This window comes from Eptesicus fuscus, chromosome 18 (assembly GCF_027574615.1).
Source record: "Eptesicus fuscus isolate TK198812 chromosome 18, DD_ASM_mEF_20220401, whole genome shotgun sequence".
Taxonomy (NCBI): Eukaryota; Metazoa; Chordata; class Mammalia; order Chiroptera; family Vespertilionidae; genus Eptesicus; species Eptesicus fuscus.
In genome coordinates this window covers 45,977,872-45,991,503 of record NC_072490.1, presented here as the reverse complement: position 1 = coordinate 45,991,503, position 13,632 = coordinate 45,977,872, and the positions used below count along the sequence as shown (strand labels likewise).

At 49.0% G+C, this 13,632-nt stretch overlaps 1 protein-coding gene across 1 annotated transcript; it reads left to right on the top strand.

Moving 5' to 3' along the window:
• The first annotated feature begins 516 nt into the window (after nt 1-516).
• LOC129147175 (aldehyde dehydrogenase family 3 member A2-like) lies at nt 517-5,014 on the top strand. The gene is given in 5 exon segments (XM_054708165.1): nt 517-652; nt 3,521-4,284; nt 4,286-4,709; nt 4,946-4,983; nt 4,985-5,014. Coding segments are annotated over 5 exon segments (1,392 nt in total).
• The last annotated feature ends 8,618 nt before the right edge of the window (nt 5,015-13,632 follow it).

Sequence of the window (13,632 nt, the reverse complement as noted above, 5' to 3'; positions counted from 1 at the left end):
ATAGGGATTAAAACAACTTTCTCATGCCCCACCCCAACCCCCATTCATTCAAGATAGATTATAGACTTTACTATAAAAGGCAAAATTTTAACCTTTTAGAAGACAATATAAGAAATTATCTTCAGGATCTTGCCAATACTTGGCACAATCAGACTTTTTTCTAACCTAGTGGTTGTGAAATAGTACCTCTTTGTGATCTTAATCTTCATGTCCATGACTAATGGGCTTGAGCAATTTTCCATATGTTTATTTGCCATTCATGTTTCTGTGTTTGTGAAATACCTGTTCCTGTCATTTCCCCATTTTTCTAATTGTCTGTGTCTTAATGGTTCGTAGTTATGTGTGTTGAAATGATCTTCTCCCAGTTTGTGGATTTTCACTTTCTTTAGTGTTTTTGAATCAACAAGCATTCATTTTAATTTCATCGAATTATCCTTTACATTTAGTGCTTTTTGTGTCTTGTTTACAAAATCCTTCCCTGCCTCCCTGAACCACATGGATTGAGACTGGGGATATATGGCACTCCAAGCAAACGGGCTGCAGGCACTGAACTGGGCCTCCTGGCTGCGGGGCTCGCCCAGATCCACAGACGGCAGCACAGATATAACAAAACCCAAGCTCCAAGAGTTTGAGTCCGTGGAACGCATCTCAGGTGAAGGCGGTGGGCTCTGGCTTCATCAAGTCCACCCCTGCCACTTCATTAGCTTGGTCTCTGTTAAAGGTGAGTGACTGGCTACTTGTCTATATAAAACTGAGTTTCTTCATGTGGAAATAGGGGATGCTGATGAAGAATCAACGATGGTACTAACATCAAAGGGCTGCAGAGAAGATCAAGCTGAACATTGCGTTTCAAGGTCAGCACTGCACCTGGCACGGAGGAAGTGTGCAGAATATGAGCTATCGGCATCATCGCTCTTCATGCACCAAGCATTTACTGGGCTGCGTGGTCCTTAGACGGGCCTGAAAGCTCTTTGAATAGTCAAAGATCAGTGGTGGGAAATAGACTATGAAGACCCCAAGTGTAGGCTGGGAATAAACGGGTGAAGGTTACCAGCAGAGGGGTGTGTGTGTGTAGGGCAGAATTCTTTAAAAAAAATTTTTTTTAATTTATTTTGAGAGAGAGAGAGAGAGAGAGAGAGAGAGGAACATAGATATATTGTCCCACTTACTTATGCATTCATTAGTTGATTCTTGTATGTGCCTTGACCGGGGATAGGGGATTGAATCCACAGCCTTGGTGTATCAGAGCGGTGCTCTAACCCAGTGGTTGGCAAACCAAGGCTTTCGAGCCACATGCAGCTCGCGAGCCGCGGTTTGCTGCTCTGTTGACTAATGAGTTTGCCGACCACTGCTCCTCTAACCAACTGAGTCACCTGGCCAGAATTCTTCTTACTAAGAAAACACACATTTTCCCAGGCTTTGTGCTGGATGCCTCACAGGCTTCTTATCAGCATAAACATCACCCACATCGCTGTTCCAAGATCTCTCCCTCAGAGCTGTTCCCGGTGTCTCTCTGAGGCCTTTAAGCACCCCACCATGTAAACATGAACACCGTAATGAAACTTTCAAAGAGGTGCGTCACATTATGCCATCTAAATCATGATGCTACCTGATTTAACTTATCAAAAGGACAAAGCACCCTCATTGTTCCCATTTTGTCTCTTCTCGGGCCTGCTGAGGCCCTGCAGGGAGCCAGGGCACGCATCTGTATGCATGGATCACAGCCTGGTCTCCCTTCAGGCTGTGGTCCTGGTGCTCAGGCTGGGGTTCTGGGAACTGGGAGTACTGGGTACCCAAAGGGGCCAGGAGCAGGAGGAACCAAGTTTGGTCAGGAACAGGCCAAAGACTCAGAAGCAGGATGGATATTGGGACAGAGCAGAGAAGGATGGGGCAGGTGAAGCTAGGAGAAGCCAGTCGTGAGGTATAGATATCAACCTGCTCTTTCGTGTTAGTTCCCAAGTGGATTATTTTTATTTGAAGCCATAGTGTGGGCAGGTGGCAATTAGTAGCTAGTGTACATTTCTTTTTTATTCCTCTTTTAAAAATATGTTTTTATTGTTTTTAGAGAGAGGAAGGGAGAGGGATAGAGAGCTAGAAACATTGATTGGCTGCCTCCTGCACCCCTCCCCCCCTCCACTGTAGATCAAGCCTGCAACCGAGGCATGTGCCCTGATCAGGAATCAACACGGGGACCTCTTGGTTCATGGTTGATGCTCAACCACTGAGCCACACTGGCCCGGCGCGAGTGTACATTTCTGAATTGCCTGCTCTGTCCTGGTACTGGGCATTGTGCTTTTCATGCATTATCCCATTTGTTTTCATCTTTACAGCAGCCACAGCCTATGGTGTTGTTATGTCCACAGTTTAACACATGAGGGAGCTAAGCTTAGGTGACTTGCCCAGGGCCACATAGTCAGCGATTGGTGCAATAGAGACTTGTCTCCTGAATCCATGCTCTCAACCACTGCTCCCCATGGTGCTCCATGAGCACCGTTAGGGCTTGTGTAAGGCTGACATTTTGCAGACTGCTGTGGAGACTCCACTGAAGTTGCAAATGATGGAATGGGCATTGGGGGGTGTTCAGGAAAGTGCTGCTGAGCGTCTTTTCCTTAAGAAATGCACCTCTTGCCGAAACCAGTTTGGCTCAGTGGATAGAGCATCGGCCTGTGGACTGAAGGGTCCCGGGTTCGATTCCAGTTGGGGGCATGTACCTTGGTTGCGGACACATCCCCAGTGGGGGGTGTGCAGGAGGCAGCTGATCGATGTTTCTCTCTCATCGATGTTTCTAACTCTCTATCCCTCTCTCTTCTTCTCTGTAAAAAAATCAATAAAAATAAATTAAAAAAAAGAAATGCACCTCTTCTCAGTGACAGCAGCCCCCCTCCATTGCAGCTATACATGTATGTGAACACAGCCTGATTGGATATGACTGGTCTCCATGGAAACATAAGTTCCAATGACTTCTGCTTCCAGAGGAGTCAGCTTCCAATCTCTGAGAATTAATTACAAATATAGTCTTGAGACTTCATGTCACTACATTTACACGTGTGATCTCTGAGGCTGTGCAGTCAGGCCTGGGAACCCAGGATTCGCTTTCTCTATAAACAAGGGTACGATGGTGTGGACTTGATAAACTTGCTCTAAGCATTACTAAACGTGTAAACAGAAGTTGGCTAGTCCTCTCCCACCTGCCTATTCCCCTCCTGCTGCCCCCGTTCCAACACTGTGGTGACCAACTCATCCAGATTAGCTCGGGACTTGCCCTGCTTTTACACCGAAAGCGCCCCCTCAGTCTCCGGCAAACGAGATGGTTGGTCACCCTCCCCAACTCCACAGACAAGTCACGATAGTCCAGATAATACGGTGGCCAATGGGGGTCCAGAAGGTTTGAGTCCAGGATTTACACTGATCGGCTCCCCCCACCCCACCGGCACCTAGGCCGCTCCGGGAACCTCCCCATCCCCTACCTGTCGGGTCGGGTCGGGAGGCTGCACCCCAGCCTGGACCTGCCCGCGGTCAGCTCCCGGCGGTGGGCGGGACCGGTCGAGGTCGCGCCCCCTGAGGTTCTGGCTACAGCAGCTGGAGGCGCTGCGCAGGATGGTGCAGGAGCGCGAGAGGGACATCCTGGCGGCCATCGCCTCGGACCTGAGCAAGAGTGAGCTGAATGCATACAGCCAGGAAGCCATTACCATTCTTGGGGAAGTTGATCTCGTGCTGGAGCAGCTTCCTGAGTGGATTACTGCTAAGCCAGCCAAGAGGAACCTGCTCACCATGATGGATGAGGCCTACGTCCAGCCAGAGCCCCTGGGGGTCGTCCTGATTATAGGGGCTTGGAACTACCCCTTCGCTCTCACCATGCAGCCACTGACAGGAGCCATTGCTGCAGGAAATGCTGTGATTATCAAGCCTTCTGAAGTAAGTGAAAATACAGTCAACATCTTGGCTAAGCTCCTCCCCCAGTATTTAGACCAGGACCTGTATGTTGTGATTAATGGTGGCGTTGAGGAAACCACCCAGCTCCTGAAGCAGCGATTTGACCACATTCTCTACACTGGAAGCACTGCGGTTGGAAAAATTGTCATGGCAGCTGCTGCCAAGCATCTGACCCCTGTGACTCTGGAACTGGGAGGGAAGAGTCCGTGCTACATCGACACAGATTGTGACCTGGACATCGCCTGCAGACGCATAGCCTGGGGGAAGTACATGAACTGTGGCCAAACCTGCATTGCTCCCGACTACATTCTCTGTGAACCATCTCTCCAGGGTCAAATCGTGCAGAAGATTAAAGGAAACTGTGAAGGAGTTTTATGGAGAAAATATAAAAGAATCTCCTGATTATGAAAGGATCGTCAATCTTCGTCATTTTAAGAGGCTCCTGAGTTTGCTTGAAGGACAGAAGATAGCGTTTGGTGGGGAGCCTGATGAAGCCACCGGCTACATCGCCCCAACAGAACTTACTGACGTTGATCCTGAAACCAGGGTGATGCGAGAAGAAATTTTTGGACCAATTCTTCCAATAGTGCCTGTGAAGAATGCAGATGAAGCCATAAAGTTCATAAATGATCGCGAAAAGCCATTGGCTTTCTACGTGTTTTCTCATAACAACAAGCTTGTCTGGCAGATGATGGACTGCACGTCCAGCGGGGGTGTCACGGTCAACGACGTGATCATGCACTTCATGCTCAGCTCTCTGCCCTTCGGAGGCGTGGGTTCCAGTGGGATGGGAGCTTATCACGGAAAGCATAGTTTTGATACCTTTTCTCATCAACGTCCCTGTTTATTGAAAAGTTTAAAGAGAGAAGGTGCTTACAAACTCAGATATCCCCCCAACAGCCAGTCAAAGGTGGATTGGGCAAAATTCTTCCTTTTGAAACGATTCAGCAAAGGAAAACTCAGTCTCCTGCTCCTCGTCGTCCTGGGCGTTGTGGCCGCTGTTCTGGTCGAGGCTGTATACTACTGAAGAGTGATCCTGTTCAGCCTCCTCGATGCCTCCACTGAATCATTCCTCTGCTAAGTAGTTAATGAACCCATAGTTTTAGCATCCTACCAAAAATGGGGGAAAAAATGTGCAGCTCTGTAGTCAACCCTGATGTCATTGTCAAGCACCATTAATGCAACTTGCATGTCAGCCAAATCCCAGCATTCCCCACTGAGGACACTCAGAACCTACTCTAGACTGTGCTGCTTAATGAACCCATAGTTTTAGCATCCTACCAAAAATGGAAAGAAAACATGCAGCACTGTAGTCAACCCTGACGTCATTGCCAAGCACCATTAACCTTTTGCACTCGGATGTCTAGTGTGACTCGACACGGTTAGCATTAGAATAAAGGAATTGAGAAAAAAGCAAGCGAGTGCAAAGGGTTAATGCAACTTGCATGTCAGCCAAATCCCAGCATTCCCCACTGAGGACACTCAGAACCTACTCTAGACTGTGCTGCCCGGATTGGGGCCAGGGAGGGAGAGTGTCTGGAGCTGCCCCTGCACTCCCTGGGAGCTTAAAGGAGTCTCAGAACCAGCTCAGGGGCAGCCTCCCCCTAGTTCATGGGACATGGGACACCCCACCCCGTCCCTGCTGTTGCCTCCATCACTCTGGAAACTTTCAAGAGTTCAGTCCAGAGAGATGGGAGGCTAGATTTTCCCAGGCTCTAGAACCGGGGGAGAGGGGTCCCTGTCCCTCATTCGCCCCTTGGGATTTGCGGACCTGACCTCCACGAGTTAGCCTGCCCATCAGATGTGCCGTCTGCCCAGTGGTGTTCCTCCATTCTCCGTCCATTCGCCACCCTGCCTTGTGTTTGGTTTGTGGCATCTCTTGTCCCTGCCCACAGAGGCTTCTTGTGATGGTAACCCCGAAGCATCTTGTAAATCCTAGGACCTCCTGGAAGACAGTGCCTGTTTCATTCAGGTGTCACCTGTCATTCTCATGATGTAGGCGTTACAGATTCTACATCTTACAAAACCTAACTGGCATTTTTAAATGGAGTAGCAGGAGTGCTGTACTTACAACAATTCTTATTCTCTGTCAGGGCCCTGAGATTGCAAGTGAGTGGTTTTCCAAGGACAGATCTTGAAGTTTTTTATTTCTGTAGCACAATGCAAGTAAATTTCACTTTTTTAAGCTCCAGAGAGGCCCCTTTTGGGGAACCCATTTCCTGTTTGTCTTGGACAAGAGGCCTTGGATGTTCAGGACCTTGGGGTGGGTCATTTGGAGAAATCTTCAGGAGGACTCGACGCCATAGCAGTTGGCCAGGCTGAGGGGATGGAGGACCGAGCAGCTCTCCTAGCATGGCAGGACCTGAGGGTCCTCAGCCGGGAATGTGCTAAAGAGGATCCCAGAGGAGGGCGGGCTCCCCACTGGGCCTGCTGAGGGACTGGCGGCCAGAGCCCCACTTTCCCCCCATTGGAAACAGACTTCGCCCACTCGATGAGAGAATGTAGTTTACTTTACGGAATGTATCATCAGCTTTGTTGAATGAGTTTGTTCCATGAAGACTGTCTGAAGTATGTCTTTATCACAGAATGAGGTGTCAAGAATTAATCACTACGCTGGTTTAGGAAAAAGTTGCTTAAACTGTAACTATAGAATAATCAATAATTTCAATATGGCATCTTCATTTAGTAAATTGTAATTATAATTTCTAGTTAAACTAAATTATTGGCTTGTCTAGTAGTATATTCTGCTTCAAAATAAACCATTATATTTGATGAAAGTGTGGAACTTCAGACATGATCTTTGGGAGAGTATTCTTTGAACATATATTTCCTCCAACTAATAAATACATATTTTGTCTTTACCAAAAAAAGATTTACATTGGTCATTCAAAATCATGAACTCTCTGTGGCCAATGGATATAGAAGGATAGCTCAGGGACGCAGGAAACTTACGAATCCAAAGCTAAGTCCAATTAACTATCTAATTTTAGTTAAATTAGATCCCACAACCTACTGAGTCCCCAAGGGCAGGAACTGTATTATCTTTGTACCCTACCCTCCCTCTCCCCCACACACACTTAGTAGGGTGAATTGTTAAATGAGTGAATAGTAAAGTCCCCCAAAAGACCCACAGTGCAAGATGATCCCCAGTCCCAGGCAGGGAGCGGCTTGTATAAACAAGTCTCCGAGGCTGATTTCTTAAGGTCGTGCGTTATGAATGTCACTGACCTGCATCTAATCAGGTTCTGAGATGACTTTGGAGCAGGTTCTGCCTGTGGGTGGGTTCCTGCCTTGAGACTCATTCATGAGTCACTGTTTGATAAGGATTGACATCTTCTGCTCATAGTTGCTTTCCTCAGCCTGTCTTTGGGATAGATGTAGTTTTCGTTGAACTTGTAAATAATTGCCCAATGCATGATGATGACTCCTAGAGGACATCACACAACCTATTGAGGTCCTCTACTCACAGCCTGGGTGTCTCCCAAGCTCTCATGCCCCTTATGTGTTGGGTAAGCAGGGGGTTCCAGAATATGGAGAGAAAACATCCCCACTTGCTGGGGGTCTGGGGCGAGGGATTGGGACGTGGATTATCTCAGTGCTCTGAGCTGGAATACTCGTGGGTCCTTGTCACCAGTAAGTGCCAGAGACGACATGGTGTAGGAGACAAACCAGGTGCTTGTACTCAGGGGTCGAACAGTCCTGGCAGTGCCTTTCCTAGCTGGAAGACCTGAGGCAAGAGATGGACCCCCCCTGAGGCTCAGTTTTCTCACCCATAAGATGAAGATAAAGTAGTACTCAGGTGGTAGTGAGGTTTAAAGGCCTAGTACATGAAAAGAAGATGTGTAATATGGGGCCTAATACAGCTCAATACCTGTAGTTGCTACTACTGTTTTATTACTCTTGTGATCCAACATTAGCACCCCAACAACATTGTTCCAAGGCGAGAACACCCCTCCAAATCAACAAATGCAGCCTCAGACAGCAAGCACTTACTAAAAGTTAGGTGCTGTGGTTAGGAGCTTTTAAATCATAATCTGCTTCCCGGGTTTCAGTCACCAGCCGCCCTGTGAACACTAGGGGAAGCTCCTTTAAGAAATTCCGTGAGACACATAAGTGGTAGTCCTGCCCCAAATACATTGCCCGAATCTAATCATGAGGAAACCTCAGACAAACCTAAACGGAGGGAGATGCAACAAAATGGCTGGCCTGTACACTTCAAAAACGTCAAGGACATAAAAAGCAGAGGAGCCACGCGCCCCTGGGTCTGGGAGAGGCCACGCGCCCCCGGGTCCAGGTGAGGCCATGTGTCCCTGGATCCGGGTGAGGCTGGGTCCCGGGTCCGGGTGAGGCTGCGTGCACCAAGCTCCGGGTGAGGCCACGCGCCCCTGGGTCTGGGAGAGGCCACGCGCCCCTGGGTCTGGGTGAGGCCACGAGCCCCTGAGTCCAGGTGAAGCCATGCCCCTGGGTCCGGCCGAGACCAAACCAGAGGGAGTCGGACCTCTGTTACCACCATTTGTCCACCATCCAGAGCTGAGGGTCAGTGCTGACATGTACACATAAGGAACTGGTGGACATTGAAATTGGGTCTCTAAAGAACTGTTGGTCCAGAAAGAAACTCACTACAGACTGATTCATTTGCCTGTCAGCATAACTATTATTGCTCGTCTCACATTCAGTTCTTATAAGTATATCTCTAGTGACACATGATCTCGCTCATCTAGGGGAAATGATGAACAACATAGACTGAACAAGAACAGAACCAGAAACAAGGAGGCATCGATCGGACTATCGGGCCTCAGAGGGAGGATAGGGGAGGTTGGGGGGAGCGGGGAGAGATCAACCAAAGGACTTGTGTGCATGCATATGAGCCTATCCAACGGTTAAGTTCAACAGGGGGTTGGGGCATCCGTGGCGAGGGGTGTGGGATGGGAATGGGGGGATGAGGACAAATATGTGACACCTTAATTAATAAAGAAATTAAAAAAAAAAAAAAAAAGCAGAGGAGCTGGGGAACTGCTCAGGTTAGAGGAGACAAGGAGGCAGAACTGCTAAGGGCAATGCACAATCTTGGATTGGATCCTGGGCCAGAAAGAAAAATTGCTGTCAAGAACATTATTAGTGTAACTGGTAAGATTTGAATAAGGTTCATAAATTAGATAATAACTTATAATTGCTAAACCTTCCGCTTTTCATATAGTCCTGTGGTTATATAAGAGAATATACTTGTCCTTGAGAAATCACCCTAAAGTGTTTAGGGGCAAAGGGTCAGAAAGTCTCCAACTAACTCTTAACAGTTCAGAAGAAAAAAAAACAGAGACGTCCTTATATATAGAAAACAAATGAAAAAGCAAATGGGGCTAAATGTTCATTGATGAATCCGGGTAAAGAGTACACAAGTGTTTGGGGCTATAGTAGCAACTTTTATGCACATTTAAAATAATCTTACCTAATAATAGACAAACATGTAAATTGACCGTACCTTTGCTACGCCCATAGCCAATCAGAGTGATTATGCAAATTAACCCAAAAACGATGGCCATTAATTTGCATACATAGGTGCCCAGTGACTGTGTCCCAGGAACATCCTGGCACCCAGGTCACTGTGCGATAAGGCCACCTGGGCCCAGAGCAGCCTGGGAAGGGCCTGAGCCAGAGGGCTCCTGGGCAGGGCCAAGCCTACAATCAGAACAAGGGGGCAGGAGTGGAGCCTGCGATCAATCGCAGGGAGCCGGGCAGCTGGGGGTCTGCTCCTGTTCAAGGCCAAAGCCTTGGGCTTTCAGCCTGGGCAGTGGGCAGGAGCGGAGCCTGCGATAACAGGGAGCCTGGGGTCCCCTGCCCAAGGCCTAAAGCCTCTGCCAGAGGCTTTCAGCCTGGGCAGGGCTGGGCAGGGGTGGAGCCGGTGATCAGAGGGAGCTGGAGGGCCCCTGCCTGGGCCTAAAGCTTCGGCCAGAGGCTTTAGGCCTGGGCAGGCTCCAGGCCTCGATTGGTGTGAACTATAGAGGAAACACCTTTTCTAACTGCACATTGGTTAAGCTTCCTGTATGCCACTGGTAATATTCTTAGTAACTTGGGTAATAAGAATCCAAAAAGGTGATCTAGGGTTTTTCTACCACACTTCTGGAGAAAAAAACGAAGGTTCACTGCTGGAGGGCTAAGAAATGTCATTTCCTGCCTTAGCCGGTTTGACTCAGTGGATAATGTCTCGGCCTGCTGACAGCAGGGTCTGGGTTGATTCTGATCAAGGGCATGTACCTAGGTTACAGGCTCCTCCCTGGCTGGGGCCCAGATCAGGGCTCATGCAGGAGGCAACCAAGCAAAGTGTTCCTCTCACTTTGATGTTTCTCTCTGTCTTTCCCTTTCTCTTTCACATTCTCTAAAAGTCAATGGAAACATATCCTCATGTGAGGATAAAAAAAAAAAGAAAGAAAGAAATGCATATCCTATGAAAGACACATCTTGAAAATGCCTAAAGAAAGTTGTCTTTTTTTCTTGGTGAAGGGACTGGAGTCCGTGTTGATGAAAACACCTTGGTGGCTGCGGTGACTGTCAGTGGCTGCAGCAGCGGGGTGATGGGGCTGATGCCTTCCCCTGATCAGCCCGGTTGCCTCCCACAAAGGGAGGCCAGACTGCGGCTTACAGGAGCCGGCCTAAGCCGTCAGTAGGACATCCCCTTAGGGCTCCCAGTATGTGAGAGGGGGCAGGTTGGGCTGAGGGATCCCCCCACCCCCAGTGCACGAATTTTGTGCACTGGGCCCCTAGTTGAAAAATAAAAGTAAAACATAAATAGAATAAAGCTGAGAAACTACCAAAGCCTTAAGAAGAATGACACTGTGCAGTTGGGCAAGCTTCCAGCTCCCTGCTCAAGGCCCACCAGTCAGCAGCTGTGAGAACCCTCCACCTCTTGGACCTGTTTCCTCACCGGCCCCTCTCATGGTCAGCTTGGAAAAGCCTACTAAGTATTAACAGGCAGCTTTAGCATCGGCCAAAGAAGCAAGGACAAGTCCTTGGGCATGTTTTCGCCGGTGGTGAGGAGAGAAAGGCAATGGGCCCCGAGCAGTGTGGTGGCCAGGGCAAAGAGGTGGCCTGGGGCTTCAATGGCAGCCTGTGACCTGCCTGCAACTTCTCAACCTCGGTGTCTCATAAGGAGGTCGGGGTGAAAAGCATCGTGGTGCCCAGAGGGTCTGTCCTAGCACTGAGATGCACAAAAATGGTGAACGTGGCTCCCTAGGAGAGGAACAGTGCTGACTATCAGCCAGAAGAGGGCTCTGTTTTCTCCCGTGTCATCCTTTGACCAACAGGCTTTCCACTCTGGGGGTGCCGAGAATGGTTTCACAGATCTGCAGGTCCCAGGGGCAGGATTAGGGTGAGGTGGATGAGGCAGGGTCGTGAAAGTTCCGGGTTGGGTTCTGTCATTATTAAAGACTAGTGGCCTGGTGCACAAAATTCGTGCACTGGGGGGTGGAGGGTGTCCCTCAGCCCAACCTGCCCCCTCTCACATACTGGGAGCCCTTAGGGGATGTCCTACTGACGGCTGATCAGGGGAAGGCATCAGCCCCATCACCCCGCTGCTGCAGCCACTGACAGTCACCGCAGCCACCAAGGTGTTTTCATCAACACGGACTCGAGTCCCTTCACCAAGAAAAAAAGACAACTTTCTTTAGGCATTTTCAAGATGTGTCTTTCATAGGATATGCATTTCTTTCTTTCTTTTTTTTTTTTATCCTCACCTGAGGATATGTTTCCATTGACTTTTAGAGAATGTGAAAGAGAAAGGGAAAGACAGAGAGAAACATCAAAGTGAGAGGAACACTTTGCTTGGTTGCCTCCTGCATGAGCCCTGATCTGGGCCCCAGCCAGGGAGGAGCCTGCAACCTAGGTACATGCCCTTGATCAGAATCAACCCAGACCCTGCTGTCAGCAGGCCGAGACATTATCCACCGAGTCAAACCGGCTAGGGCAGGAAATGACATTTCTTAGCCCTCCAGCAGCGGACCTTCATTTTTTTCTCCAGAAGTGTGGTAGAAAAACCCTAGATCACCTTTTTGGATTCTTATTACCCAAGTTACTAAGAATATTACCAGTGGCATACAGGAAGCTTAGCCAATGTGCAGTTAGAAAAGGTGTTTCCTCTATAGTTCACACCAATCGAGGCCTGGAGCCTGCCCAGGCCTAAAGCCTCTGGCCGAAGCTTTAGGCCTGGGCAGGGGCCTCCAGCTCCCTCTGATCGCTGGCTCTGGCCCTGCCCAGCCCTGCCCAGGCCAAAAGCCTCTGGCAGAGGCTTTAGGCCTTGGGCAGGGGACCCCAGGCTCCCTGTGATTGCAGGCTCAGCTCCTGCCCACTGCCCAGGTCAAAAGCTTTTGGCCTTAGGCAGGAGCAGACCCCCAGCTGCCCGGCTCCCTGTGATCGATCACAGGCTCCGCTCCTGCCCACTGCCCAGGCTAGAGGCTTTCGGCCTTGGGCAGGAGCAGACCCCCGGCTGCCCGGCTCCCTGGCTCCCTGCAATTGATTGCAGGCTCCACTCCTGCCCCCTCGTTCTGATTGCAGGCTTGGCCCTGCCCAGGAGCCCCCTGGCTCAGGCCCTTCCCAGGCTGCTCTGGGCCCAGGTGGCCTTATCGCACAGTGACCTGGGTGCCAGGATGTTCCTGGGACACAGTGCTGGGTGCCTATTATGCAAATTAACTGCCATCTTTTTTGGGGGTTAGTTTGCATACTCACTCTGATTGGCTATGGGTGTAGTGAAGGTACGGTCAATTTACATGTTTGTCTATTATTAGGTAAGATGCTGATACTTTGTTCATCATGTATGTTTCTGCATTAATTTTGGTTATTCAAAATATTGCATTAAAATATTACTTATCTTGATTATTGAGTTGTTTAGCTCCTATTTACATTTTGCATCAGAGGCCAGTGTGCCATTTGCCTCACTCTAGTCCCCCTGGAAGATTTAAACCATTAATTGCAACAGAATCAGCACAGAGTTTGAGATAGGCCAGATAAGGTCCAAGTTAATGTGCCCTTTTGAATCTATAAAGAAAGGGTTGGCAAAAGAATCAATCCTGAGAACCCAAATACCTGCCTTTGATATCACTTCACAGTCAGCGGCTGGGACCTGACTTCCTTATTTCTCAATTTTCTCATCTGTAAAATAGTGATAGCAATCCATTCTGTGCACAGTTTATACTGGAGACAGAATATCTCCCTGATTGAGACAGTATGCCGAGCCTGCCCTTTAGTTATAAACTCAATAAACTGTCACAGATCTACCAGGTAAGCACTCTCACAAGGTGGTCAAGAAGCTGGGTTCTGGAGTCAGTCAGAGCATCATACCAGGAATTCAACAATGTTTTATTGAGCACCTGCTCCATGCCAGACCTGTTCTAAGCGGTGCACACACACAGAGCCATCTGGGAGGCAGACAGACATTAGCCAACAAAACAGAGGAACTAGGCCATGAAAGACAGTAAGAGGAAAGAGTCTGATGGGCTGAGGGGCCCAGCAAGGCTTCTCTGAAAGTGGCATTTTAGCGGAGACCTCGAGGTGGGAGGAAGTAAGAGCATTGAAAGTGGAAGAAAAAGCTGAGCAAAGGCCTTGAGGCGGGAACTGAAAGCTAGGTGGTGTGAGGGGAGCCCAGTGGGGGAGGAAGAGGAGAGTAGAGCAACGTGACCTTGAAGAGGCGCGTAGGTAAAGGCCTCAGTCAGG